At 57.5% G+C, this 24,991-nt stretch overlaps 4 protein-coding genes and 1 long non-coding RNA gene across 5 annotated transcripts; 2 read left to right on the forward strand and 3 right to left on the reverse strand.

Moving 5' to 3' along the window:
* Window positions 1-1,729: 1,729 nt before the first annotated feature.
* Window positions 1,730-6,148, forward strand: CIMIP2A (ciliary microtubule inner protein 2A). Its single transcript, XM_063316517.1, has 7 exons — window positions 1,730-1,955; window positions 2,453-2,667; window positions 3,157-3,524; window positions 4,092-4,209; window positions 4,862-4,956; window positions 5,268-5,385; window positions 5,830-6,148. Exons 1-7 carry the CDS (start codon window positions 1,900-1,902, stop codon window positions 5,916-5,918), a joined length of 1,059 nt encoding a protein of 352 aa, XP_063172587.1. The 5' UTR covers window positions 1,730-1,899; the 3' UTR covers window positions 5,919-6,148.
* On the reverse strand, window positions 5,911-8,644 carry TUBB4B (tubulin beta 4B class IVb). The gene is made up of 4 exons (XM_063316516.1): window positions 8,488-8,644; window positions 8,293-8,401; window positions 7,879-7,989; window positions 5,911-7,116 (listed from the first exon to the last, which is right to left on the reverse strand). The coding sequence occupies exons 1-4, from the start codon at window positions 8,542-8,544 to the stop codon at window positions 6,056-6,058; spliced, it is 1,338 nt and encodes a 445-aa protein (XP_063172586.1). The 5' UTR covers window positions 8,545-8,644; the 3' UTR covers window positions 5,911-6,055.
* A 1,169-nt stretch (window positions 8,645-9,813) lies between these two features.
* Window positions 9,814-11,884, reverse strand: LOC134506022 (uncharacterized). Its single transcript, XR_010068767.1, has 2 exons — window positions 11,087-11,884; window positions 9,814-9,980 (listed from the first exon to the last, which is right to left on the reverse strand). It is a non-coding gene; the product is annotated as an uncharacterized LOC134506022 (long non-coding RNA).
* A 6,653-nt stretch (window positions 11,885-18,537) lies between these two features.
* Window positions 18,538-23,876, reverse strand: ANAPC2 (anaphase promoting complex subunit 2). The gene is made up of 12 exons (XM_063316542.1): window positions 23,248-23,876; window positions 22,983-23,115; window positions 22,608-22,782; window positions 21,942-22,061; window positions 21,699-21,816; window positions 21,373-21,554; window positions 21,100-21,241; window positions 20,901-20,976; window positions 20,528-20,731; window positions 20,112-20,241; window positions 19,270-19,505; window positions 18,538-18,950 (listed from the first exon to the last, which is right to left on the reverse strand). Exons 1-12 carry the CDS (start codon window positions 23,859-23,861, stop codon window positions 18,738-18,740), a joined length of 2,343 nt encoding a protein of 780 aa, XP_063172612.1. The 5' UTR covers window positions 23,862-23,876; the 3' UTR covers window positions 18,538-18,737.
* A 36-nt stretch (window positions 23,877-23,912) lies between these two features.
* On the forward strand, window positions 23,913-24,672 carry SSNA1 (SS nuclear autoantigen 1). The gene is made up of 3 exons (XM_063316544.1): window positions 23,913-24,041; window positions 24,226-24,425; window positions 24,525-24,672. The coding sequence occupies exons 1-3, from the start codon at window positions 23,990-23,992 to the stop codon at window positions 24,624-24,626; spliced, it is 354 nt and encodes a 117-aa protein (XP_063172614.1). The 5' UTR covers window positions 23,913-23,989; the 3' UTR covers window positions 24,627-24,672.
* Window positions 24,673-24,991: the final 319 nt, after the last annotated feature.

The raw sequence follows: 24,991 nt of genomic DNA on the forward strand, positions 1-24,991 counted from the left end.
AATGGCAAAAGGGTTGACAACGCCGACCGTCAAGCATCTGCCAAACTAAACGCCCTAGGTTGCTAACATGCAGCCAACTGTCCTGGGTGGAAAAACCCCTCGGTGGGGGTCTTCCAAGGAGCTTCTTCATGCCACTGTTCTTCTGTCCCACTGCCTGCCACACAGCTCCTGGGTGGCTGTTCCTCACATGGTCGATCGGCAGAGAGGAAGGACAGTCCCACAATACGATACAACACAGAGCTGTGGGGGAGAAATCCTGGTAGATCAGAACCTGCGACCACTCTGAGGAGGGTGGATACCACCTGCACACCCGCACCCACCCTAGCTTTAAGAAGGGCCAGGCGCTTCTTGGCCCAGTGGGCCAAGGGCACCAATCAAAGAGAACCAGGGCGGTACTGCTTGGAGAGCCAAGGGTCCTGAGTTCTCTCCTTGGCAGCAAGTTTCAGAGGGAGGCTGCACAGCTCTCCTGGTCACTTTCTCCCGATCCAGATCCTCAGTCCCACCCGGCCAAGACTTTTCTTCCTCTTTCGTTTATCCTCGTTCGGTGTTACAAAGGGCATCCCAGCCAAAGAAAGCAGAAACGAAACCACAGAATTCAGCTGACGAGCAGATCCCCACCGACGACGCCCCGGGGCACCAATTCGGCAGGTCCGGCTCTAAAGCCCCCGAGCTCCAGCGAGGCAAGCAGCCCCTCCGGCCCGGCGGAAGGGAGGACGCCCGGCTGCGGAAAGGGCCTCCTCCGGGCTCCGGGCGGCGCATTCTGGCTCCTCCCGGCGGGCCGGGGGGATTCGCGCCCAGCGCTCAGAGGGCCGAGGCCCCCTCCACGTCGGAGCGCGTCCGCGGGGCGAAGCGCCAGAACAGGACGGGCCTCACCTGGTCTCTCGAGGCCTCCAGCGTTCACCCCTCGGTTCTCCTCCTCGCGCCGGAGAAAGCTGCGTGGCGGGAAAGCCCCCGTTACCTCCGGCGCGGGCGGGCGGCTGCCCTCCCCGTTTCCTTCCCGCTCCCGGGTCCCGCCCTGGGAGGCTCCGCGCCGCTCCCACCCACAGGCGCCCCCGCGGCTGCGCCTCCCCGCCGGCCACAGCGCGCCCCCGGCCCTTCGCTCGCGGGACCGGCTGCGTTCCGCCTTCCCTCCCGGCGGCCGCTGCCCCCGTGCGCGCGCGGTCAGAGGAGCGAGGCCCCGGCCGAGGGAGGGAGGGAAGCGCGGCCTGGCTCAGCGGACCCCCACCGCCCCGCCGTCCCCGGCCCTTCCGCGGAGCCCCCCTCACCGGGCCAGGATGCCGGAAGTCGGGCCTCGCCGGTGCGCCGCCCAAATGGGGCCCCGGGAACAGCAACCCCGAGGCGGAACCTTCGCGCGGCTCGGCCCAGCCCGGCCGCGGAACAACGGCCCCGCGAGGCAGGCCGAGCGCCCGGCCCCGCTCGACCGCGGTCCTTTGCTGCCCCCTCGCGGCCGCCGCGGTGGGATCGGATGCTGGCCGGGAAAGGGCGCCCAGAGGGGAGGGCCCTGCCCCGCAGAATCCGCTTCTCCGCAGCCTCCCTGCTGTTATGGCCCCGAAGGAGACCAGATCCTGCCTGGTGCAGCCCCCAACCTCCGCCTTGGCTTCTGGCAGGCCGGGAACAGAAAGAAGCCCCAACGTCTCGGAGCCAGCCCAGGGGTGCCAACTTAAGACGCCCCTGCAGGCAGCTGTTCTGCACTTATGGAGGGGAGAGTGAGAGACCTTCGCCTTTAGTAGGTCTAACAAGGCCAAGTCCAACCGGGGCACCCCCTGCACCTGCCCTAAAGCAGAGACAGGAGGCTGCTTCACAATGGTCACCTGGGTGACAGAGCTGGGGGTCAGCCAGCCAGACAGGCAGACAGGCCCTCTTGTAAGCTGAAGCCTGAAGCAGCAGTGCTGACCCACAATGACAGCAACTCAGAAATGTAGCTTCTTCCCGCAGGAACCCTACTACATCCCTGGGTGAGTCCACAGGCTCCAGGCTGGAGACCTCTTTCTGTTGCTGAAGAAATGCGATTTAATGTTACCATACAACCAATGTCAGTCTCCCAGCAGAACTTCCACCTACAGAGGCAGTATACCTCTAAACGCCCCACACTAAGACCGAGAGGCAGGAAGGCTGGCTGATCCCTGAGTCCACCAAATGGGGATGCTGTGCCAGTTCCACGCCAGTCTTCTGGAAGGCACCCCCCACCTGCCTTTTAATTCCTTTCTCTGAACTGTGCCCATCACAAAGACTTTCTAAGTTAAGAACAAGGTTGCCTTTCTCCCATTTCTTTTTCCTTTTCCATTCTCTTTCAGGAAAGGCCCCTTTATGAATTTCCTAAACCGATCAAACTGCTATGGCAGATCTCTAATAACATTGGTGCCAGGCGACTTTTACTGATCTAAATTAATGCTCCTTTTCTGACATGCCAACATGTGGATTCCGTTCCTTTTATCTGCTTGTGCCTCCCAAGATATGGAGGCTTCTACCCTCAGGTCCGCTACCAGGTTGGGCAAAGCTACGGCAGAACCACCTCCAGGATGCTGACCGACCCCGAGGTCCACAAGAGCCCGTGCTCCGTTCTCGCACCTTTGAGGAGGCCCAAGTTCACTGAAGACTTCAGCCTGCAAAACCTCCCTACACGAGACAGGATGGATCAGTACCAGTCATACATCCCAGGATACACAGGTGCCCATCTCAAGAAAGCTAGGAGAGGGGCACCAAGGGCTTTTGTAAAGGGCTGTGCTCTGCTCCCACACCTTGCTGGAGGGCTGTGACATTCCGGGAGGGGAGGCAAGCTCCTTGCTGCCTCTCCTACTCCGGCTGGACTAGAGAACAGCGCCGAATTGTGGCATAGCAACCCAAAGCATCAAAACCTCACAGCTGGCCAAATAAGAGACATTGACCCAGAGAAGTTTTATCCCGCCACCAAAAAGGACCTGGAGGAGGAAGGGGCCGGGCATGGGCGGGTGGCTCCTGCAAGTCCTTTCCTTGAGGGCTCTCTGTGCACGGGCAGGTCCTCATCCAGAACTTGAGGACCATCACCGCCCAGCAGGCCTCATCCCAGGATCCTGCCTCCCCCATTTTGCTGGCCCCAAATGGCTGGAAGCAGCAGGTTTCCTCCAGCAATTTCCCCAGTTCAGGACTTTGGTCTTCTCCCTTTGTTTCCCTCTCCAGGCGTTGCACCCTACTGTGGCTGCTTTCCTCTTCCAGGCCAAGACTGCCTGCCCCCTTTGCTCAGGGCTCTTCCCCTGCCCCATCCTCCTCCTGGGACAGAGGCTGATGTGGTGCAACGGGTGGCTCAGAGGAAGGTCGCCCCCTGCCACCCGGGCATCCGGCTGGCTTGCGGGCCAGGATGGAGGCAGTTTGCAGCCACAGCCGGCTCGCAGTTGGTCTCGCCGAAAGGCGACCAGAAGTTTCTGTGCCACCCGGACGTTGCGCTGGTGTGTGGTCAGGAGCAGCACCGGGGGCCTTGCAAGACCAGCATGTCTCTGGTATGCGGTCAGGGCTGGCGGGGGCCTCCTTGCCACCCAGGAGCCTATCAGGTACGTGCGCAGAAGCAGACCATGAGCTGGGGACCAGCTTCCAGGGCTGTGCGCTCCGTAATGAGCCACAGAAAAGAGGCACCTCACTCCCCCGCACCTCCCGGGAGATACCCATCAGTGGCTGGGTGGAAATGGCAGTTGGGATCTGTGCGAGATTTCAGCAGTAGACAACTATTCCTGATGGGCTGCCCCTAATGAGGGCAAACTGTTTGCCTTTTAACTGACATACTTCACTGCATACACATTACATTAGACTGGGAGCCTTAAGTGCCTGTTCAGCACCCCTGGAACCCCGAGGGAGCGCAATTTCCTTATGAATTTGCCCAGACCACGAGACCAGCAAGAGGAGCCTGTTCTGACAATACTTCCTTTGCACCCATGGGTGCAAAACTCCAAACTGGGGGACTCAGGACTGACCAAATACTTTTTTTTTTGCAGAGTTTAGCAGAAGAAACTCACTAGCCTAAGATGGGATGTTTAAAACTGGGTTCAATCACTTTGAAAGGTATTTGCATGATTACTGGAGGAAGTCAGACAAAACTGTTTTGTTGTTGCTTGGACTCCCAGCCCACCAGGACCGAAGGGGTGCCTCTGCCAATGGCAACAGAAACCGTGGATGTCAGGCGGTTTGACCGGACCCCCAAGATGGATCTGCCCAACCTCATCCAGCGAAAAGCCATCTCGGGTAAATTACTGGCCATGGTGAGAAAAGGAATCTCTTACCGGTAGACTTGTGCTATCCTGGTCTTCCTCCAAGGCCCAGAACACCCCCCCGCCCATGAGTTTTGCCACCACCACCGTGGTTCTTGTATGATCAGGAGTGGGAACTCCAACTGTATGGTTCTTTGGGAGAACACAAGAGGCCCTGCTGCTTTAACAAGGGTTAGGGAAATAGGATTGGAGAAAGCACACCAGGTTCTTTCCCTTTTGGAAAAAACAGAGCTAACAGCATGCCTCTCCCTGCCCCAAGCCTTCCCCAGAGGCCTCACCCAATCCCCTCTTGGCAACTAGCTCCTGCCTGCAAACAGGGGAAGGGGAGATTTGCACCTTCTCCTGCCTGATGTCCTCCAGACATGTCAATCAGGTGGCCAGGAATTACAGGAGTTGAAGTGCAACTCAGTGAAGAACAGAGAGCAGATGGTTGCCAAATTTTCCCTTCAGTTCTTCTGATTTTTTTTACTAGGCAAGATTGGTTTGGAAAAATGAGGTCACAGCCCCACACCTGCCATTGTTCTGGGCCTGGAGGGAGCAAAAAGGGTTCTAGCATCAACCATCTTAGGCCCTGAGCAGCTCAGTTTCCAACCAAGGCTCCCACTTCCCTGGAACCTCTTTCACAGGATACGCTGGATTTATCCCATGCTTCAGCTGGATTATGGGAGTCAACTACCTGAAGGGAGTGAAAGATGCCATGAACAGTTTTGATAGAAACCAGGTAATACTAGGGGGAAAAGAAAAGGCTGAGCACACCTCTCCCCAAAAACGGCCCAGAGGCCCAGGTACCAATGCCTCCTGGAGACAAATAAGCTGGTCCCCAGAAATAGTTTCTTACCTCTGGAAACCTAGTAAGAATCCTAGAACAGGGTCCAGCTTGATAGCCCTTCCCTTCCCTCTTCCCATGCCTGCAACAACAGATCTGTGCTGCAGAGCCAGTCAGGGGGACTGAGCCTCTGGTCTTTCAGGACCAAACTTAGCAGACCCCAAGTGAGCAGTCAGCTCCCCTAACACCTGCCCATCCTTCCCCAGGAAAGGCTGAGAAACCCCATGTACAGCTTCGGCCAGCGCCTGCCCCGCACTTACTGGCCCAACACAAAGATCTACGCCAGCGGTGGCTTGGTTCCATTCTACACCGGGTTCGTGCCAAGTAAGTCGTGGAACCTCTCAGCCCAAGCCAAGTTTCTCCCCTTCCCTCCAGCTCCCCTGAGCAGGTGAGATCTGTTCAGAACAACCCATTCACTCCCAGAGTCCCTCCTCCAAACCACTGCCCCCGGCTGCACAGAACCAAACGAGCTGAGGTCAGACAGCAGCTGCAACCACCGCCAGGGCTGCCAGCTGCCGAGTCTGTTATGGAATGCGTGGAGCCAGTAAGCTCCCTTGTAACTTTCAAGACACATGACCTGTTATAGAAACATTCCTGGAACTGCTTCTGCCTGCTTTTACCTACAGAGAAGTATAGCACAACAGTGTTCTTTAAGCCTTTACGCCCATCCTCTCCTCCGACATACTGCTCGGTCCCGCCACGTTCCCACGCCAGAAAGAACAAGTTGGAGCACGCGGGGCGGCTGACTTGGATTTTTCTTCTCCCCAGCTATCCGGCAAAGTTATGCCCTAACTTTTGGCAACAGCACCCGGCAAGCTTACTATGACGAATTACAGCGGAGGCAACACACAGGATGAAAATGTTTTTAATGTCTGTACAGCATCAGACAGGTGACATAAGAAGAAAACGCAGGACAAAGGAACAGAGAAGAGGTCTGGAATGAATAAAGTTTGTGACACCTTTGAACTAACGTACAGGCGTGACCTCTGGTCCCTTAAGCTGCTTCTTCCTCTGCTTCCTCCTCGAACTCACCCTCTTCTTCAGCTGTTGCATCCTGGTACTGCTGGTACTCTGAGACCAGGTCGTTCATGTTGCTCTCCGCCTCGGTGAACTCCATCTCGTCCATGCCCTCCCCGGTGTACCAATGCAGGAAAGCCTTGCGGCGGAACATAGCAGTGAACTGCTCCGAGATGCGCTTGAAGAGCTCCTGGATGGCTGTGCTGTTGCCGATAAAGGTGGCCGACATCTTGAGGCCGCGGGGAGGGATGTCACAGACAGCGGTCTTCACGTTATTGGGGATCCACTCCACAAAGTAGCTGCTGTTCTTGTTCTGGACATTCAGCATCTGCTCATCCACCTCCTTCATTGACATGCGCCCACGGAAAACTGCCGCAACAGTGAGATAGCGCCCATGGCGAGGGTCGCAGGCTGCCATCATGTTCTTGGCATCGAACATCTGCTGGGTGAGCTCAGGCACTGTCAGGGCACGATACTGCTGGCTCCCACGACTGGTCAGTGGAGCAAAGCCAGGCATAAAAAAATGCAGCCGAGGAAAGGGGACCATATTGACCGCTAGCTTGCGTAGGTCAGCATTTAGCTGGCCTGGGAACCGCAGACAAGTGGTCACCCCGCTCATCGTGGCTGACACCAGGTGATTGAGATCCCCGTAGGTAGGAGTGGTCAGCTTCAGGGTCCGGAAGCAAATATCGTAGAGGGCCTCGTTATCGATACAATAGGTCTCGTCCGTGTTCTCCACCAGCTGGTGGACTGAGAGAGTGGCGTTGTAGGGCTCAACCACAGTGTCTGACACTTTGGGGGAGGGGACGACGCTAAAAGTGTTCATAATCCTGTCTGGGTACTCTTCGCGGATCTTGCTGATCAGCAGCGTCCCCATGCCAGAGCCAGTGCCGCCCCCCAGGGAATGCGTGAGCTGGAAACCCTGGAGACAGTCACAGCTTTCGGCTTCTTTCCTTACAACGTCGAGCACCGAGTCAACCAACTCTGCCCCCTCTGTGTAATGGCCCTTGGCCCAGTTGTTGCCTGCTCCACTCTGACCTGCAAAGGAGCAGAGTGGGGGAATGAGCACCTGTTGAGTGAGCCCCCAACATTCCTTCATGGGAATTATACACAAAACCCTATTGGGAAGGGCTGCCCCCCTCCGCCCAAGCAGTAATAGCCACTTCCATTAACCACTGAGCCAATCACAGAAACAGTTTCAGAGAAAGCCTTAACCTTGCCAAGTGCTGCCAGGTAAGGTCTGTCAGCGATCTTGGCCCTACCAGGTTATGCGTTATCCCAGCATGTTGAGATTATGGAGATCCAAATTCACGCTCTTGTACTGCCCCCATGCAGCCCTTAGCATGCTTAGGGCTGAAGCACAAATGCTGTGCCAGCCTCACGATCAGGCCTCAGCACACCCCGTTGCTCTGGCACAGATGAAACAGGACTCTTGGCAACGCAGCCTCAATAGGATCTTCCTGAGTCATCCCTTCCCAGCAAGGACATCGTCATTCCAAAACCCTCGTCATCTAAGTTAACGACTTTCGTACTAATAGCAACTTTATCTCCTAATTGCCAAATATTGCTGATGAGCAAAACTTGAGAGGTGTCATAAAATTCACAAAGATTCTACGCTGGCGGAGGCTTAAACAACTCAGAATCCCACATCTAGATTACAAAACTAAGATGCGTGCAGGCCAACCCTCTTCTACCCAAATCACCCGAAAATGCCTGCTCCCCCAGTGCCAACGCAGCTCTCCGTGCAGCCCACTCCGCTTCATCCATGACGCCCTCCCCCCCAAACCCGGGCTTACGCACCAAAAACGAAATTGTCGGGGCGGAAGATCTGCCCGAAGGGGCCAGAGCGCACAGAGTCCATGGTGCCCGGCTCCAGATCCACCAGCACAGCCCGCGGGACGTACTTGCCACCTGCGAAGGAAAAAAGCCGCTGAGCGCCCCGAGGGCAAAGCACGACCGGGGGGAAACGGGAACCCGAACCCACCACCGGTGCCGGGGGGCAGGGCCGGCTGTCACTCGGTCCCCCCGGCGTAAGGGCGAGAACCGCAGGCCCCACCACCCCGCCGTCGCCCCCGTCCCGCGATCCCGCCCGGCACACCGCGAGCGAGGAGAGGAGAGGGACGGCGGCGAGCCAGCAGGACAGCGCCTTCCCTCCCGCGCGAGGCCCGGCGGGGACTCCACACGCGCTCAGAGGCGCCCCGCCCGCGGACCCACCGGTGGCCTCGTTGTAATAGACGTTGATGCGCTCGAGCTGGAGATCGCTGTCGCCGTGGTAGGTGCCGGTGGGGTCGATGCCATGTTCGTCCGATATCACCTCCCAGAACTAAGGGCAAAAAAGCGGGGAGAGCGATGAAAACGAAGCGGAGGCGGCCGCCCACGCCCCACCCAGCCTCTGCCGGTGCGGCCGACCTTGGCGCCGATCTGGTTGCCGCACTGGCCGGCCTGCAAATGCACGATCTCCCTCATGGCGTCGGAACCGACGGGCAGCAGCGGCCTCTTCTCTCCGGTCCAGACAGCAGGACGAGCGCCACCGAACGCACCACAAATACTAGCTGCGTCAAGGTAACGGACACGCCTTATATAGGAGGCGCAAGAAAGGGGGCGGCACCGCGCAGTCGCGCGCGCCGTCTCAACCTCACTCCACCTCTCTCGTCATCTGCCTTGCCGGCGGCGATTGGCCGAAAGTACTCGTTCTGAGGTTGTGATTGGGCACTTGAGACGTCAGTCTTAACCGAGAGCCTGCTCACGCTTGAACGTTTTTTTAGCGCGAGTACGTTCTCCCTCCAATTTTCTGTTAGAACTTTACAACGGTCGGCTGAAGCTCCTCCTCCTCCCCCCATTGGCTGTGTTCCCTCCCAACTGAAAAATCCGGGCGGCTTCCTCCATTGGTTGATTTGAATGATTGATAGCGGCCGCTAATTGGCTTTGGGGAGGAGTCTCCTAGTAACGGTCGCAGAGGAAACGCCCGCACGCAGGTAGCACGGGAGAGTCCCTTCGCTATGGCGACTACGCTAACTGCCACGTTAAGAGCGCAAGCTGCCCGGACGGAGCGTTGTCGGCCTGGCGGTTGCGGGGGACGCCGTAAACAAGCCGCTCCTTAGCAACGGGCTCTGTCGTCTTGGAAACGCCTCTGGAGCAGCCGCGAGCATCCTTGCACGAAGCACCACAGCAACAGAGAGCCGCTGCTGGAAATGCGCCATCGCGCCTTGCAGGGCCCCCTCAAATTGCCCCCTCTGTCCACAGCCCCTGCAAGGAAATAGTCCCAGGGACGCTTCCCCTCCCCTCCAGGCTTGTGCTCCCCTTCCTGGGTTCCCCAACTGCACTCCCATTCTCCCCTGTGGAAACAGCTGTGAGGATGCCAGCTGGGCAAAGGAATGGCCCCAGTGCCAAGCACGAGCCACGGCAACCGAAGGGTCAGAACAGGACTCACAGGGATCTGCACCCAGGGAAGTTATGCAGCTTGGTTTAACAAACCTGTACATTCTGTTTCAAAAAGCTCTGTATTTCAAGAACGTATCCTTTTTCCTTTTTGACCATAAGAATAATGTTAACTTAAAACATAGTTTTTGTTTTAAGTTAACAAGAAAGAGTTTTTCTTTATGGAGGCGGATAAGAGGGCTGCAGAATGAATGGCATCGTGCCTTCAGCAGCATCTACGTTCTAGAGCACGCCAAGCCAACATTCTCACAACAAACAGGGTTCTGTGGCATACACAGCAAAATCAATGGACTAAGGGGAATTAAAAGCATGTTTAATAGGAAGATCAAAGGGTGTCCTGGTGGTACCCTGCCAGAGGAGTCTTTCTGCAGCCCAAGGGCTCCATGGGAAAGTTCATACAGCGTGTTAGCCCATCTCCGCAGTGATTCTCCTATTCCACTTCTTCGTAAATATGACTGTCACGTCTGTTGAACAATGAGATGGAGAAACAAAAGCCAGTATGATTTGGTGCCTGCCGTTTTTCACACCCCAGGATCCATTTAACACAAAACAAGATCAGCAGGCAGGTAAAATAATTTTGCACATTTAAGGTCTCTGAACAAAGCTTTTATTGTATTACCCACTAAGTACCACCTTTTCCAAGGACACTGCAGTTAAAATGCCACAGAGGCATGTTTCAGTCATTTGACATAGAGCAATGGCACTTGGCCCACCTTCTTCTACTAATGAAGGACAAGAAGCAAGTTCCAAGCTGATGGAAGAGTCTGGTAAGCATATCAGAACATTACCCCAAAGGGAATTGTTCCACTCTATCCCGTAGATAGGTGTGTCCATTCGTGTGTGTGTGCACACAAACACACAAAGTGCTTCTTACAAGGGGTCAGCTTTTGTACCATAGGATATGTTTTCACTCTATGCCATTTACAGTAGGTAAATTTTTATCTATTGACTGAATTCAAGCAGAGCATGTTGTATTCCTTGTTTTCTTTATCTTTTAACTACACCACCCTTGAAAAATGATCCACATATCGAGCCCGTGTTAGGCAATGCAAGAAGAGTGCAGTATTAGAAGAGCCACCCGCCCACTGAGCGCACCTCCTCTTTCGCACACCGTGGCCAGTGGCATGCGCTTGGGAAGCCGCCCCTGGGCGTGAAGGACAATACCCCCTTCAGCCAGTATCGAGCATCGAAGGCATGTTAAATGAGATTTCAGGGGTTTTCAGTACTACAGCGCTGAATCATCATGATTCAGGCCTGCATTCTCTTGCTGGCTGGGGTCCAGCAACGCTTACCTTAACTTTTCAAGGTTCCGTAATTTGCAAAGGAGAATGATGTTTCTGCTATGAACAAATACACTGAACTTTTCCATAAGACAGCCTGTTGAATCTCTCTTTCCACTGATACTTTTATTGCCCATTTACTTCAAAAGATTGGAACGCTCTGAACAATATTAATCCTGTGATGCCCAGCATTTTCATCTTCCATACTAGGAAGCTAATCCCACCCTGTCACCTGGATGCAGCTGATCCACCATGCCCATCTCCCACAGTCCCAGGAAATGCTAACTCACCCTCGAGGTGTCATTCCAGTCTCTGGAGAGCCTCCCATTCTGGGAAGGGAAAAAAGTGAAGAATTCTGTATTAGGGAGGGGGCTGGGCAGGCAGAACCTCTGCTAGGAGGAGCAATGGGAATCTGGCTCAGGAAGGCCGAAAGCTTCTGGCCTCCTTCCTTTGAGCAGCCTGAGAGGCAGCTCAGCTAGTGTGATGGGCAGCTGCAAAGGGGTGTGTGTATGATCCAGGGGTCACCTCATTTTTTGATCAGGCAGCTCCAGGAGTTGCCAAACCTCAGGCTGCTCTTTAATCACTGGCTAAAGGTTCACAGAGCCAACATTCATGCACAAAGCCCCCCTCCTGCTTGGCCCGAGTTGACATGGCCATGCTGGAATTCCTGGGCATCCCTTCGCTTCTGTTTTCTTGTCCATTACAGTCCTCTGCAGGAGGAAGGTGTCAAAAGAGCGCGCACCTCCTCCATCCCACAAAATTTGTTCTCCACACTTACATGGCTGCAGGGTCAGACTCTTCAAAATTCACATACTTCTTTGCCAGGGGAGGGCTGAAATACAGATGGATCTTGCTGGATGAGAGCAGCCAACCAGGCACCAGGTGTCTGTGGTGTCTCTGGGAAGTCCAGATGCAACTTCCCACTTCTGTTCCTCCTCCCCACCCCCCCAACAAACTCAGGGATGTGTGGCTGCCACACATGGAAGCTCTGCGCTGTTGTGGCTAAAGCTGACGGTGCTGGCTGGGAAGCAGGAAGCCTCAAATAAAAGCACACCCCGCACTCTTCCATGCCATTAGGTAGTCCAGATCCAAACAAGATCCTAATGAGTGCAGCACACTGGAAGCTCACCTAATAATTCACGGTACAAGTGCACGTACACAGAAGCTTTTCTTAAGGGGTTAGGGACATCTACAGACAAGGAAGCACTGAAAAATTTTCAGTAAGAATTTCTAGTTTCTTTCACATGACGTCACCTTACACGATCTTCTTAAAACGAACCCTAAATGGGACAAGCAGCACCTTAGCTGCAGCCTCGTTTCCCGAGACCCCTAAACCTTCATCTTGGGGCTCTTCATACTCACGTGGAAAAGGGCTGCACCGGTTCAAGACTAACGTACTCCCTCTCTGGGGCAGACCTGGAAGCACAAGGAAATGGCTGCAGCATGGGGGGGGGGCGGGCAGAGGACCACAAGGGCCGGCGCTCAGGCGGCCTTTCTGCTCCAGCCCTTGGCTACCCAGAGGGACCACCACCAGAAGGATTTCTAGGCAGACCCTAAGCCCAGAGCAAGTTATCTGCTCCTGGTTTTTAAACAGCAAATAAACTCTGCATGTGGCAAGTGGAGGACAAGAAATGGTCGGGTGGGGAGCAGGTGTACCCGCCCGCCCCGTTTTCCCAGGCCCCACGCTTTCTTCTTCCTACTGACTTGGGTTGCTGGGACGCATTCAAGTTCTGGTGGTGGAGATTCTGAGTGGTTCTGAAATTAAAACGACACAATGAAGGGCTGCAGAGCCAGACTGCCCCACGACTCCCATGATGCAGCCGGATGCTTCCAGGTCAGCGGAGAAGGTGCTCATTTGTTAACTCTAACTCTACAACTGCACCTTCATTAGGAAGCAGAGGAATCTGGTGCTGGGGCAGAATTGCTGCTGGGGGAAGGATGCTGGCTGGAAAGGCCCTTGGGCTGAGCCAGGAGAGTTCCACTTATTGCTCAGCTTTGACTGATGACAAAAAACCGGCTGCAGCGTCTGACTGTTCATGGCGCAGAAGAGCTAAAGAATTCAAGGGGTGCTCTGCCTCTCCGCAACAGCAGCCCCAGGGCATGCTGAAAGAGCCTCCTGGGTCTGAGAGTCTCCACCTCCTTCAGCTTCCGAAGGGGGCTGAAGGTCTTTTCCTCACTCGTGCCCCCCAAGATGGCTGAACATCAGAGAGCGGTACTTCGTTCTTAAGCAAGCCCTCTTCTAGCCATCTGTCTACTGTTAAAACAGCATTTCTACCACGTACCCCAAAATGAACCCCAAGAGCAGCTGTGTACCCAAGAAGGCTTTGAAAGGCGCAGTCTTTCTCGGGGATCTTGCCCCGCCCTCCCCTTCCTGCCTTCTCTCTCTGACCCACCTGGGACCAGGATTCAGCTCGTTGGCACTCAGGTAGGCACCCTCCGGAGTTCGCCTGAGGGGACAGAGAATGCGCTTCAGTGCTTTGAGCAGAACCTGCCCGACGAGGAGAGCAAGGGGCCAGCTTTTCCACACCTGTTCCTTCCTCCACCTTTGAATTCGGCCCCACGGTCCCACACGTAGGGCTGTTTGCATCTGCCAGCCAAAGACAGAAAGGGAGGAATTGGCAGTAATCAAGAGCTCTGGCTATTTTTTTGAGCCAAGCTAAATAAATTTTCTCTGGAAGAAAAGCCTTATGTCCTAAATTAATTGTGCCAATAAACGCCCTTTCAGCTCTCCCATCTTGGTTTCTGCAAAACGTCCTCCCCAACATCCTTAAAGCGGTCACCCCAAACAGCTTCTTGAGACTGCCCAGGGGTCAGATTCCTTTTCATCAAAATGCACACTGGAACCAAGATACAACTTCTGTCAATTCGTCCTGGCTACTCTGACATCCCTCTTTGACCACTGGAGTTATCCTCCTCGGACTGTATGCGGGGGGGAAAAGGGCCTGTGGATAAACAACTTCTCAAGGGCAGGCCTGCTGCCCTTGGATGCCAGGGAGTCACAGTGCCCATCCCCTTCAGCCAAAGGGGACGGGCACTGCTGTGTCACCTTTGGCTGAAGGCAATGCTGTTTCAGTACACCCAGCCTCTGGCCACGTGCCTAGCCATGGGGAGGCCAGAAGAATTTCAGCGGGTGATGGTGTGATCTGGATACGGGCAAGCACACTGGCCTGCTCCCTCCTGGGGAAAGCTTTGGCAGGACATCCAAAGCAGGGTTCCAGGTTGGTTGCTCCCAAACAACAACTGCAGTGGCTGCATCAAAGCCAAACACAAATAAAATATAACTCGGGCTGATTACCGGTGCACCGAGGCAGGAACCCTGTTCAGCTACAAATCTAAACATTCTGTTCTGGGATAGCTAAACAGCTACTTGTTTTGTCTGGGCTGTAAAAGGAAGAGCCCCATGTACACCTAGGTTCCTCTGAAGCAGAAGCCAAGAACTGCTACTCACGGGGTAGCTGGATGGAGGTGTTCGTAGCTATGTGGCTTCATGGTCATATATGTATGCTCGGGGCGAGGTGGTCTGCAAGCAGAGGCACGGGCAAAAATGAAAGGGGCCTGCCCCCTTTGGCACACACCTCCCCTCCCTGCCTCCCTCCCTCGCTGAGGCCAATGGGAGGAGGAGGTCCTATGGCACCTGAAGCGGCAGCCCAAGCTTTGGACAAGGACAGCCATCTGGACAGACAAAACGCCTGGGTGGCTGGTAAATATTCTTCATGGGTCTTGAAGCTTTCAGCTGAGACCATACTTCTAAACTCTGGCGCTTCAACTGCAGCACCCAGAGCAATCCACATCTACCCTATTGCTATCCCCAAATCCAGCGTGAGGAGCCCAGGGACCAGCAGCCGCCCCTGGCTTGGCCCACAGCACTTACGGAATAGGAGGGAGAAGCCTTCTGGGAGGAGGATAAGCTGTTTTCCCTTCCTTCCCTGTTTTCCTTGAGACAGAGAGGAGAGACACAAAAACGCTGGTGAGGGACAACCTGGGACAGGGGCACTCAGCAACCCTGGAAGCTGTGCAGGCTGCGGCGTCACTGGAAAGAGTCCTCTGGCCTGCAAGGTTTGCTCAACCGTCTCCATCCATGGACCGGTTTATCCCCAGACCCGCACACACGGTCCGGAGGAGGGCAGAGCAGGGAGGCATGCTCCCTGCTGCTTGCAACTATTGTAGAAATGCCATCCTGAGCCACAGGAAGACGCCCAGGTGGTTCCAGAGTCCTTCTTCCACGAGGACTCTGCAGCTCAGCAGCAGCGGGGTGGAGGCCCCGCAGCCAGAGGGGCTGGCCTTCCCTCCCAGCCCGCAAGACCCACCTTTGCTTATCCACCAGCCGCAAGACGCAGACCACAACCACCAGGAGAACAGACGTGGAAAAGAAGCCCAAGAAAGCCAAGGCGGCCACAATCGCTGCCAGGGTCCCTCTGGCCAGCACTTCGGGACAGCTGCCCTCGGGTCTCGCCACTGGGATGCGAAGGAGAAGCACAGTCAGGGGCAGGAGGGGCACCCCCATCCCCCAGCTCTCCGGAAACACAAACTCATCCATGGAGGTCCTGGAGACTGATCCCGCAGTTTGGGGAGACAGGCGGCAAGAGACACAAGCACCTTTTCTGTCCTGCCCTCCCTAGCAAGTCCCCATCTTGGTTCTCAGAGGGGCAAAGCCCAGTGCTTGTCCTGCTACTTCAAGCATAGTAGGCACAAAGCCACACCACGTTCCCCAGACCCGGAGGAGGAAAGGGATGCAAAGTCCTCCCTCCCCAAATCCTGGACGGGAGGGAGAAGCTCTTACTGGGGATGGAGATTTGCCGGTGGCCAACTTCCATGTGTTTTTCAGCATCTTCCGGATACTGTTGACGACAATGCTCTGTTATAAATTCATACCACACCCGCTGCTTAGGAAGATTCAGGGGTGCCTAAACCACACTAAGCTTTCTTCTGCTCTGTGTATTTCTGCCTCAGGGCTACTTGGAGGCAGGACTTTTTTTTCGGTTGGCACACTTAGACGTTCACAGTTCTCCAAGGGTGTAGAACTAATTCTGCCATTGCTTGATGGACTTGGCCCACCCGCTTTGGCTCCTGATAGCCGAGAGATATGCCTGTCCTTGGAGCAATTTGCCTCTAGCCTCTCAGCCATCCTGTCATTGCCGCCCCACCACAGCACAGGGGGAGAGCCGAGGGACTGTTGCTTGCCTACTTGGGAGTGCGGAGAGTCAAAGCGGAGGCAGCCCCATGGGCCCCCACACCTGGCCTTGCCATGGCGGACATTCTGCAGTGAGTGCTCCGAGGTGCCCCTTCCAAAGACGCTCACCTTCCTCACAGCTCTCCGAACAATCCGCTCATCGGATCCTCCTCCTCGGTCCTCCTCCTTCCAGGCATCTTGGGGAGAGGCAACTATTTTCTTTCTTTGTTCTGGGTGGAACTCAAAATTGGCTGGAGGAGCTCTTGAGGCCTCTAGCCTGCTCATTCTCACTGCAACTCAAAGGAAGAAGAATTCTGAATGCAAAAAAAAAGACAGCTGGGAGATTTTCCCCCATATTCTTCCCATGGTGATCCTCTCTCCGCAAGTCAATATTTTGTGCATGTGTGTGTCCCCCAGCATTATTGATCTCATACATGGGATTGTTTGGCTGACATTTGTCCCAGACTTCACTGGGCATGGGAACCAGATACAGGGCAAAATCCTCCTGCAGCCTGGCAGTATTAAGCTAAGCTCACCCAGCGGCCACATGAACAGCCACCTGGGCTTGCCACCAAGACACAGCGTCACCTGTGCCTTCATCTGTTCGTGGCTTCCCTCCCTTGCAGATGAGGCTGAAGCTGGGTCAGCCCTAAATGCCCAGCAGCTGCCTTAAAATTGCCAGCAGAGGAGCCAACCCCCCTTTTTTTCAATCTCTTCTGCTCCCTCTGTTCTGCACATCTTTTCTGAGCGATTCTATCCATGCAGCGGGAGAACAGCAGGGCCTCCAAAGCTGGGCAGAGCAAGAAAGCAATTCCGCCCATGGATGGCGATGGAAATATATTGTTCCTTTCGTAGACTCGTACGATTTGTCTAATGACTTGAAACCAGCCAGGCTGCCTGTGGGCTGCTTACAGAAACGACCTCACATTTTGACATCTGGGCTGGATAATCAGGACCATTTCTCAAGCCTTGCAATCAGAAAACCCAGGTTCAGTTCTCAGCACCTCCAGGTAGCAGAAAGCCTGCGCTAAGTATAACAGACCGAGGCTCGACCCAAAATAGAGGGAGAACCGTTTCTGGCCTCAAGGCAACCTTCTGGACTCACCTGAAGGCAAGGAGAGGACGCTTACGGTGAACAGGCAGGCCAGCAGCATCCTGGAGCCCTAAGCCCAATCTTTCACTACCTCCAAGGAGCCCTGAAAACGTGCCAGGCCTCCAGCCAGGCAGGACCCTGCAAGGGAGTGTCTGTGACATCACAAGGTCCCAGAACATTTGCCAGCCAATGGGCAGAACCAGCTGACCCTCTGCCCCACGACCCAGTGGCAGCAACAGCCAGGCTGCCAGAAGGAGCCGCTGCAGATCCTTCCAGCATATTTTCCAGATTGCTGGTTCTCGGTTGGGTGGTTTTTTAGAAGCAGGGTTGCAACAGGCCAGGAAAATCTTAGGTAGACCTTCTACACAAACACTTCCTCTTCCCCATTTTTTCCTTTAGGGCGGAAAATGTCTCCTGCTTACCGTAGAGTGAGAGGACCGGGATGCTGACTTCTCCAAGCTGTCACTTTTTGGATCCATTAGCCTGGCCTTGTCACAACCAGAACAAGGAGGGTTGCACTGTAGTATCCCTTCTGCAAGAAAAAGTGAAAGCATTGGGGGGGGGGAGGTGTAGTTTTTTTAAAAAACACATTTGATTACACAGGGTAGGGAGCAAGTATTTTTCCTTCCTATTCATACTGTACAGTAGGAATTAACCAATAAAATCCAGGGGCAGAACAGAGAGTCTTCACCGTATAATATATGTATGCCCGCCCCGCTCCAATGATTCCTCAAAGCAGGTCACTTACCACAAGTCGTCCGTGGCAGTCGGCTTTTTTTTTTCCCCAAATCCTTTTTTCCACATCTTCTTTTTCTCCTGTGCCAAGTGTGTCCCATGCCTTCAGCGGTTCTCAACAAAGACCTCTGCCATCTCCCCGGCTTTGATTTCTTTAGGCCTTTCTGCCAGCCCAACAGGTGCGATCAGCGCTTTGTAACCTCGCGGAGCATTTGGGACTTAAAAAGGTTTTGCTGAGACTCACAGACATGAATCCATCCGTCCTGGAGAAATATGCTCCCCACTGGACCAAAGTTGGCTACCTTTTCTTTCTCAGGGCCAATGCGCTCCTGAGTGCCACACCACAACTCCTCAGATTCCCTGGATGGGATAAGATGGGGACAGAGCACGTGACAGCCCTCGGCAAAGGGGGCGCCCAAGAGCTTCCCTCCCTTCCCCACCTCTCCGGTATCAGATTCAGACTGATTACAAGGGCGAGCTTGCAGCCAAGACGGATGCTCTGAGAAGCACACCACACTTGGACTAAGAAGGCACTTGAGAAGGAAGACCAAACCAGCCAAATGGCCGTATTTCTGCCCCCCTTCCTGTGGGGAGCCACCCCAGTCTCTCCTGATATCCTGCGGAAGGGCCAGAAAGAAATGCAGCCCTTGGGCCAGGAACAGGGCCGGAAAGAGGGAGCAAGCCAGCCCAATTTGCCCACTGGGCCATACGGCAGAGAAAAAGTACATCGCACTCCCAATGGCTAAGACAGAAGCCACTTTATTACAAACCAGTAAATCAATAAAAACAAATGCTTTCCCTAGCGGTCCCCGTGACTGCACCTCCCTCCGCGGCCACACACATCAGGGTGAGGATGGCTCAGCAGGCCAGAATTGGAGAGTTCCCTGCGCATATCATCTTGTCTCGTGCTGCCCCATGGGCTTGGCAGCCCGGGGGTCCCGCCTCAGTTGCCACTCTTGGGCAAGCGGTAGACGCCCCCGGAGTAGCTGAGCTGCTGGTCCCGGACCTTCTTCTGAAGGAATCCCTGCAGCTCCTGGACGTCGATCTCGGTCGCCATGGGGCCCGTCATCACGAAGATCCTGAGCATGCTGTGGATGCGCTCCAGGGAGAGGCTCTCCAGGTTAGTCAGCATCGCCTGGATGTATGTCCAGAAGAGCTGCGGGGGGGGGGGGTGGATGCAGGAGAACAGGAAACAATGCTGAGGCAGAGACCAGAATGGGGCCATGGGGCTGGTGCGTGCAACTGCTGCTGAGCAAAGGAAAACTCCAGACAAGGGGCCTCTGGAATCTGCCCAGCACCCCCAAGCTGGGAGGCCAGCTCTGCCCCCAGCCCCCACCCCAGGACGTGGACAGGCCAATTAGTCGAGGGCCGGGGTTAAGACCCTGGCCACAGCCTGGCCTTAGCCTCTCAGGCTGGTCATGGTCAACGGTGGGGGGTGGGGGGTGGGGGGTGGGGGCTCCCACCCAGAATGGCACCTGCAACTCCTCCTCCTTCTGGTCTGCCTGGGAGGCCATCGCTGAATCCCCCTCCTCGTCGCTGTCGATCAGCACCACCTTCTCCGCATGGCCCTTCGGCTCCTCCTCGATTACTGTGAATGTCCCAGGGGCCTCCTCCCGCAGCACCCCCTGCTGCAGCCAGAGGGTCATCTTGCGCCGCAGGGAGGCTGCTGGCACCTTCAGTGAGTCGCTCAGCTCCTCCAACGTCCAGGTGTCTGGAAAGGAGGCACGTGCCCCAGTCAGGGCCCTGACTCAAGCCCATCCAGGCGATGCACCACATCAGGAAGGCCCGAGGAAGGACACAGGAATTCTGGGGCAGAAGCAGCACCTCACACAGAAAGGCCTCCACCAAGATGGGCTCTCAGAGGGGCTGGTACGTGCAGAGTCTGAGACTCCGCTCCTGCCCTGGCACCAGAAAGAACGGTCTCCTGATAGGACCCCTTCCCACATCCACCCTGACACCACAAGACAAAAGCAGCCAGTTGCAAATGCATGCCTCCCCCAGGTGTGCCTCTCATGGCCCCTCCTGCTGTGGCTGGTTGGTGGGGCATGGTGCAGGCGATGCCAACGACCTCTGAATGGGGGAGGGGGACAGATTGGCACGAGGGATGGGAGGGGGCAGGCAAAGAGGAGCAGCCACCTGTCTGCGGAAAGGTAGGCCCTGCCGTTTTTGGTCTACGTTGTTTCCAGCCTCTGCTGTTATTCATGCTTATTAACTAATCTCAACTTGGCCCTTCTCATAACACCGGAAACTCCCTCCCTCCCTCCTCCTGGGGGAAGCGCAGAGGGCTGGAGGCTTTCACAGGAACCGGGAGACCCACCCTTGCTCTGGAAGTGCAGGATGACGGCCGCGTGCCCCGGCGACACGGAGAGGGACAGTGTGCGGTCGGCCAGCTCCACCTCCAGGTCCACCAGGCCCAGGTGGTGCTTCCAGCTCAAGGTCCTCATGGCCTGCGAAGAAGCCACGAGGGAGCGCTGCAGTTACCCAGCTAAGGAGCCAGAAAATCCTGGCTAGTGATCTGGCCTCTGTGTGCCTGTTCCGCACAAGGGCACGCCACACCGCGAGAGGTCCTGCGCAAACGGAGAGGAAGATGGGGACGAAGGAGCAGCCACCTCCCAGAAGGGTGGCCAGGGAGAACCAGGAGGAGGACAGGGACGGAAGGCCTCCTTCGCAGCTGGCTGCCAGCTGAGGCAGGGCCCCCCAGCTGACCCGCCCAGAGACACGGAGCCCCCCTACCTTCAGCTTTTCATACTTCTTGGCATAGGCCTCCATGGCCTCCTTGATCTGCCCTGGGAGCTCCAGCTTCTCCTCCTTCAAGGGGGGCCAAAACTCACTGGAGAGGATGATGGCCACAAGGCTGAAGGGGGGCCTTTCCTCCTCGGGCAGCTTCTGCTCCTCGTCGCGAATGTTCGCGTTGATGCGCCGAGAGTCCGCCATGTCCTGCATGGGGGAGGGAGGGAAGGAGCTGCGATGCCCCACTGAGCAGGAGGCGCAGACAGGCCACAAGGGGGCCGTTTTCTGCCCGCCCCGCCAAGTGAAACCAGCCTTCAGAGGGGCCAGGGTGGTCTCGCAACACCTCCGCAGGCCCTTTTAACGAGGGACCACCTACTTTCAACATGACCTCGCAGTAGTGCATCTGGGCTTCTCCAAAGCGCAGCTTCAGTAGCTCCACGTTTCGGATTTCCCTGAAGCAAGAAGCAGCAAAGGCTTTTGACAAGCCTGAGGGAGAGACTTTGCTACTCACAGGGTGGCCTTTGCTATGCTGGAGCACTAGGCCTGCCTCAGAACTGAGCGGCTTGGCCTCTCACCTCTCGGCGCTGTAGTTGAACTGGTGCAGCAGCCGGTCGGCCAGCAGCGTGCGGTACTCATTGATGAAGAGGTCTTTGCTGCCATAGATGCTCACCAGCAGGCTGATGATGTCCGAGGAGCGGCGCTTGGAACTGGACTTGCCTGGTGGGAGACGGAGGGGCCATGCGTAGAGCCCAGGAGCGCCTTCAGCCAGGATTCAGGGTCTGCCGCGGGCCCCCCGTGCTCACAAAGTGCTTGGTTGCAGCTCTCTTCCCAGTGCAGCCCCAACTCACTCGGATCAGCGTCGACCGGATCAGGCACCCAGTCCTCAGGTTCAGAGACGTCGTCGTCGCTCTCCTGGCCATTCTCCAGTGTCACGGGGTCGGCCTTGGAGAGCTCGTTCGCCAGATCGGCTGATCCTTCCGCATCGCCTGTCAGGCCGGCCACGATCTGCCGCACGGTGTCTTCCCTGGTCCTGTTGGGAGGAGGAACGGCTCTCAGTCCACCGTGCCAACCAGAGCTGGCGATCCTGAAAATGCGCAACCACCAAAGGCAGGCCAGAAAGGAGCAAGCCACACCAGCTGCAGAGGCTACCACAACACCAGCCGGCCCCGCTCACCTCAAATACTTCCGGATGGGCTCACAGGCCACTTCCAGGATCACCATGGAGGGGTCCAGCTCCCGCAGAGCTTTAATGGCAGAGATGTAGAGGGTGATGATGTCTGAGGTGTTCACCCCTGATGCAAAGAGAGGAGTGGGGAGCTGGAAAGGGGGAAACGCCTGCTCTCCGGGCTCCATGGAGCTCCGCGATCAGGAGAAAATGTCTCTTGACCCATGGAAAAGGGAAGGGGGAAACACCCACCTGGATGGAGAAGCCGCATCTCCAAGGCGCTCTTCAGGGAGTTCAGGAGCTGCTGCCGCTGGTTGGTCCTCTCCAGGCAGTATTTCAGGTCTTCTACTGCTGGCTTTGACTCTGGGAAATCTGCCTCAAAACCCAGAGTAGCCAAAGAGAGAATTAAGAGGTGCTCCTGGCGCTGTGCTTTGCTGAGCGCAGTGCGTCCTCTGAGAGGAGAGGACGAGCCACCGACGGCTGCGGTTCCAGGGTGGGGCTTTCTGCCTTGGCACCCTTCTCCTTCCTGTAAGCCACAGCCCCCCAATTATTCCAATGTTATGCTGAAGCTTCAAAGTCCAACACAGAAGGACGGAGCAGGCAGAACGGTAAACAGCACAAGCCGCTTTTCAACTGTCAAAGCACGGTTAACCCCTACAGAGGCTCCTCAACGTTGCTGCAGCTTTAACACAGACATCAAGAAGCTTCTGAAACTGACATTCCCGAGGAAAGAACCTGATTCAAAAGGCGCCCGGCCTCTCCTCTCTGGAGCTGGCGGGGCCCGCAGCACTGCCATGCAGGCCGATCCGGAGGATGCCGGGCTGCGTTTGGTCTACGGTGGCAGACACTCAACCATTGGAGAGCACAGGAGAGAGCAGAGACCAGGGCACCCGGCAAGAGTACCCACGCGTGGCTCACCACGGATGATACTGAACAGCTCCTCGATGCGCATGCTGGCGTACAGGCGATAGAAGAACCTCTGGACGTGGCAACGCCACCGCTTCAGGGTGCTGCTGGTGGCTGGGCCGGGCTGGGCACCTGCACTTTCTTGCAGAAAAACTCTGCTGAGCCAGCCAATCACCTTCTCGATCCACTAGGAGACGACGAAAGACAGATGGCCTGTTACAGAGATAAAGGCCCAGGTGCCCACACCCCATCCCCTCCGCCGTCCAGGCAAGGGGGCCAACAGGCTGAACCAGGGAGGCGCATCTGAAGCGTCCCCCCCCCGCATTACGGTCCATGGCGAGGGAGGGGCTCGCGGTTTCCCCCTTTCCCAAAGAGGGCCCAGCTCACCTCCTGGAACTCCCCCAAGAAGGAACGCTCGTACTCCCCTCGGCACCGCCACTCCATGCGCTCCTCGATCATCCGGTGCAGGACGTGGGTGACAGCGTCGGCGCTGACCCGCTCCAGCAGGTTCAGCTCGTGGCTGGTGGTGCAGAGGAAAGAGAGGCCCTGGTCGAAAGCCGAACGCCACGACGTCCCCCGTCCCGTCGGCGGGTCGCGGGCGAGCCCCCCCCCGCTGCTTGCAGGTCCCTCGCCCCCGGCCGGCGGTACGCACAGGATGGCGTTCAGCTGCTGGAACTGCTCCATGGCCAGCGGGCACCAGCAGCACTCCTCCCCGCAGCCGCAGCCCGCGCCCCCCGGCTCCTCGCCGCCGCCGCACTGCCGCATGTAGATGCGGAAGCTGCGCCCGTAGAAGCGCCGGACCGCCTCGCGGAAGTCGGCGGGGGGCGCGAAGAAGAGGACGGCGCGCAGCAGGGCACCGGCCCGCTCGCGCAAGCCGCCCCGGAGGCGCCCCGACAGCGCCCCGGCCCGCGCCCACTCCTCCAGCAGGCCCAGGCCGTGCAGGTAGGGCGCCAGGCGGCGACGCAGCAGCGCGAAGGCCTCCAGCAGCCGCTGCGAGCAGGGCGCCTCCCCGCCGGGCCGCCCCCCCGCGCGGCCCCAGAATTCGGGCGCGACGCGGGCCTGCAGGTCCCGCTGCAGCACCTCCAGGAGCCACTCCTCCAGCGCCGCCAGCAGCCCGTGCCGCGCCAGCACCGCCGCCGCCGCCCGCAGCGCGCCCGGTCCCGGCCCCGGCCCCGGCGCCGGCTCGGGCTCCCCCGGCCCCAGGCCCAGCGCGGCGGGCGGCACCAGGCCGGTGCTGAGGGCGTGCCAGGCGGCCGAGACCTCCATCGTGCGGCGCGCGGGGGCGGCCGTTGGAGGGGGAGGAGGCGGAGAGGGAGGCGGAGCCGGGCGGGAAGAAGGCGGCGGCGGCGGCGGTGGCGGGGAGGCGGCCGGCCGGGCCGGGAGGAGCCGCTGCGATGACCCAGCAGGGCGCGGCGCTGCAGAGCTACAACAACGAGCTGGTCAAGTGTAAGGGGGCGCGGGCCGGCGGGGGCGGGCGGGGGGCGGGCGGGCCGGGCCGGGCAGGGAGCGAGGGATGCCGGGAGCCGTAGCTCCCCGCGGGCGCCGGAGCCCCCCCGAGCGGAGCGCCGCGGCCCCGCCCGGCAGGAGCCCTCTGGGGGGGTGGGGGTCGCCTGACGGCCCCGCCCCGCAGGCATCGAGGAGCTCTGCGCCAAGCGGGACGAGCTGAGCCGGCAGATCCGGCTGGAGGAGGAGGAGAAGGGCAAGCTGCAGAGCGACATCCGCCTGCTGACCGAGCGGCTGGCGCGCCTCAACGAGAGCCTGGCGCGCAAGATGGCCTCGCGCAACGAGTTCGACAAGACCATCGCCGAGACCGAGGCGGCCTACGTGAAGGTGAGCCCCGGCCTGCCCCCGGCGCGGCCCCGGGCGGGGTGGGCGGCGCGGCGCGACCCCGCCCGCCTCTGCCTCCGCCTCCGCCTCCGCCTCCCGCAGATCCTGGAGAGCTCCCAGACGCTGCTCAACGTGCTCAAGAAGGAGGCGGGGAACCTCGCCAAGGCCACCGAGTCCAAGAACCTCCCCGCGAAGGACAGCTGAGGGGCGCGCGCTCGGGCCTGTCAAATAAAGCTGGATTGGTTTCTTAGAGGAGGCCTCCTTCCTCCGGCGGACCGGCGCGCCGGGGCAGCGTTTGGGCGAGCGGTCCTGCCCGCCTCGGAAAGAGGGACCCGGAGGACCTCTGAACGGTTTGCGCTTGCGCGGAGGGACCGGGTCAAGTCCGTCCTCCCGGCAAGGCGGGCAGGAGCAGAAAGGCCGCTCTGACCCCCTTTCCCGCAGTCACACCCCCAGGCGTGCGCTAGCCCCACGTCCTGGGTTGCCTTGGCATACCAACACATGCCCCACCAGCAGAGGGAAGTTGGTGTTAAATCGGATTGGTGTGATATAGGCGTGGCTCTTGCGGTGCC

Source organism: Candoia aspera, chromosome 16 (genome assembly GCF_035149785.1).
Source record: "Candoia aspera isolate rCanAsp1 chromosome 16, rCanAsp1.hap2, whole genome shotgun sequence".
NCBI lineage: Eukaryota > Metazoa > Chordata > Lepidosauria > Squamata > Boidae > Candoia > Candoia aspera.

Bases quoted from the DNA above. Each gene is read 5' to 3' on its own strand.
- CIMIP2A (XM_063316517.1), top strand. From the start codon at position 1,900: ATGACAGCAACTCAGAAATGTAGCTTCTTCCCGCAGGAACCCTACTAC. The intron at 2,668-3,156 runs GTGCCCATCTCA...TTCCCTCTCCAG, and splicing joins ATACATCCCAGGATACACAG to GCGTTGCACCCTACTGTGGC. The intron at 4,957-5,267 runs GTAATACTAGGG...ATCCTTCCCCAG, and splicing joins ACAGTTTTGATAGAAACCAG to GAAAGGCTGAGAAACCCCAT.
- ANAPC2 (XM_063316542.1), bottom strand. From the start codon at position 23,861: ATGGAGGTCTCGGCCGCCTGGCACGCCCTCAGCACCGGCCTGGTGCCG. The intron at 21,555-21,698 runs GTGAGCGGGGCC...TCCTCCCAACAG, and splicing joins CCCATCCGGAAGTATTTGAG to GACCAGGGAAGACACCGTGC. The intron at 20,732-20,900 runs GTAGGTGGTCCC...TCCCCCATGCAG, and splicing joins ACTGCGAGGTCATGTTGAAA to GACATGGCGGACTCTCGGCG.
- TUBB4B (XM_063316516.1), bottom strand. From the start codon at position 8,544: ATGAGGGAGATCGTGCATTTGCAGGCCGGCCAGTGCGGCAACCAGATC. The intron at 8,402-8,487 runs GTCGGCCGCACC...TTTTGCCCTTAG, and splicing joins GCAACCAGATCGGCGCCAAG to TTCTGGGAGGTGATATCGGA. The intron at 7,117-7,878 runs GTGCGTAAGCCC...GCTCCTTTGCAG, and splicing joins CCCCGACAATTTCGTTTTTG to GTCAGAGTGGAGCAGGCAAC.
- SSNA1 (XM_063316544.1), top strand. From the start codon at position 23,990: ATGACCCAGCAGGGCGCGGCGCTGCAGAGCTACAACAACGAGCTGGTC. The intron at 24,042-24,225 runs GTAAGGGGGCGC...CCCGCCCCGCAG, and splicing joins CAACAACGAGCTGGTCAAGT to GCATCGAGGAGCTCTGCGCC. The intron at 24,426-24,524 runs GTGAGCCCCGGC...CGCCTCCCGCAG, and splicing joins CCGAGGCGGCCTACGTGAAG to ATCCTGGAGAGCTCCCAGAC.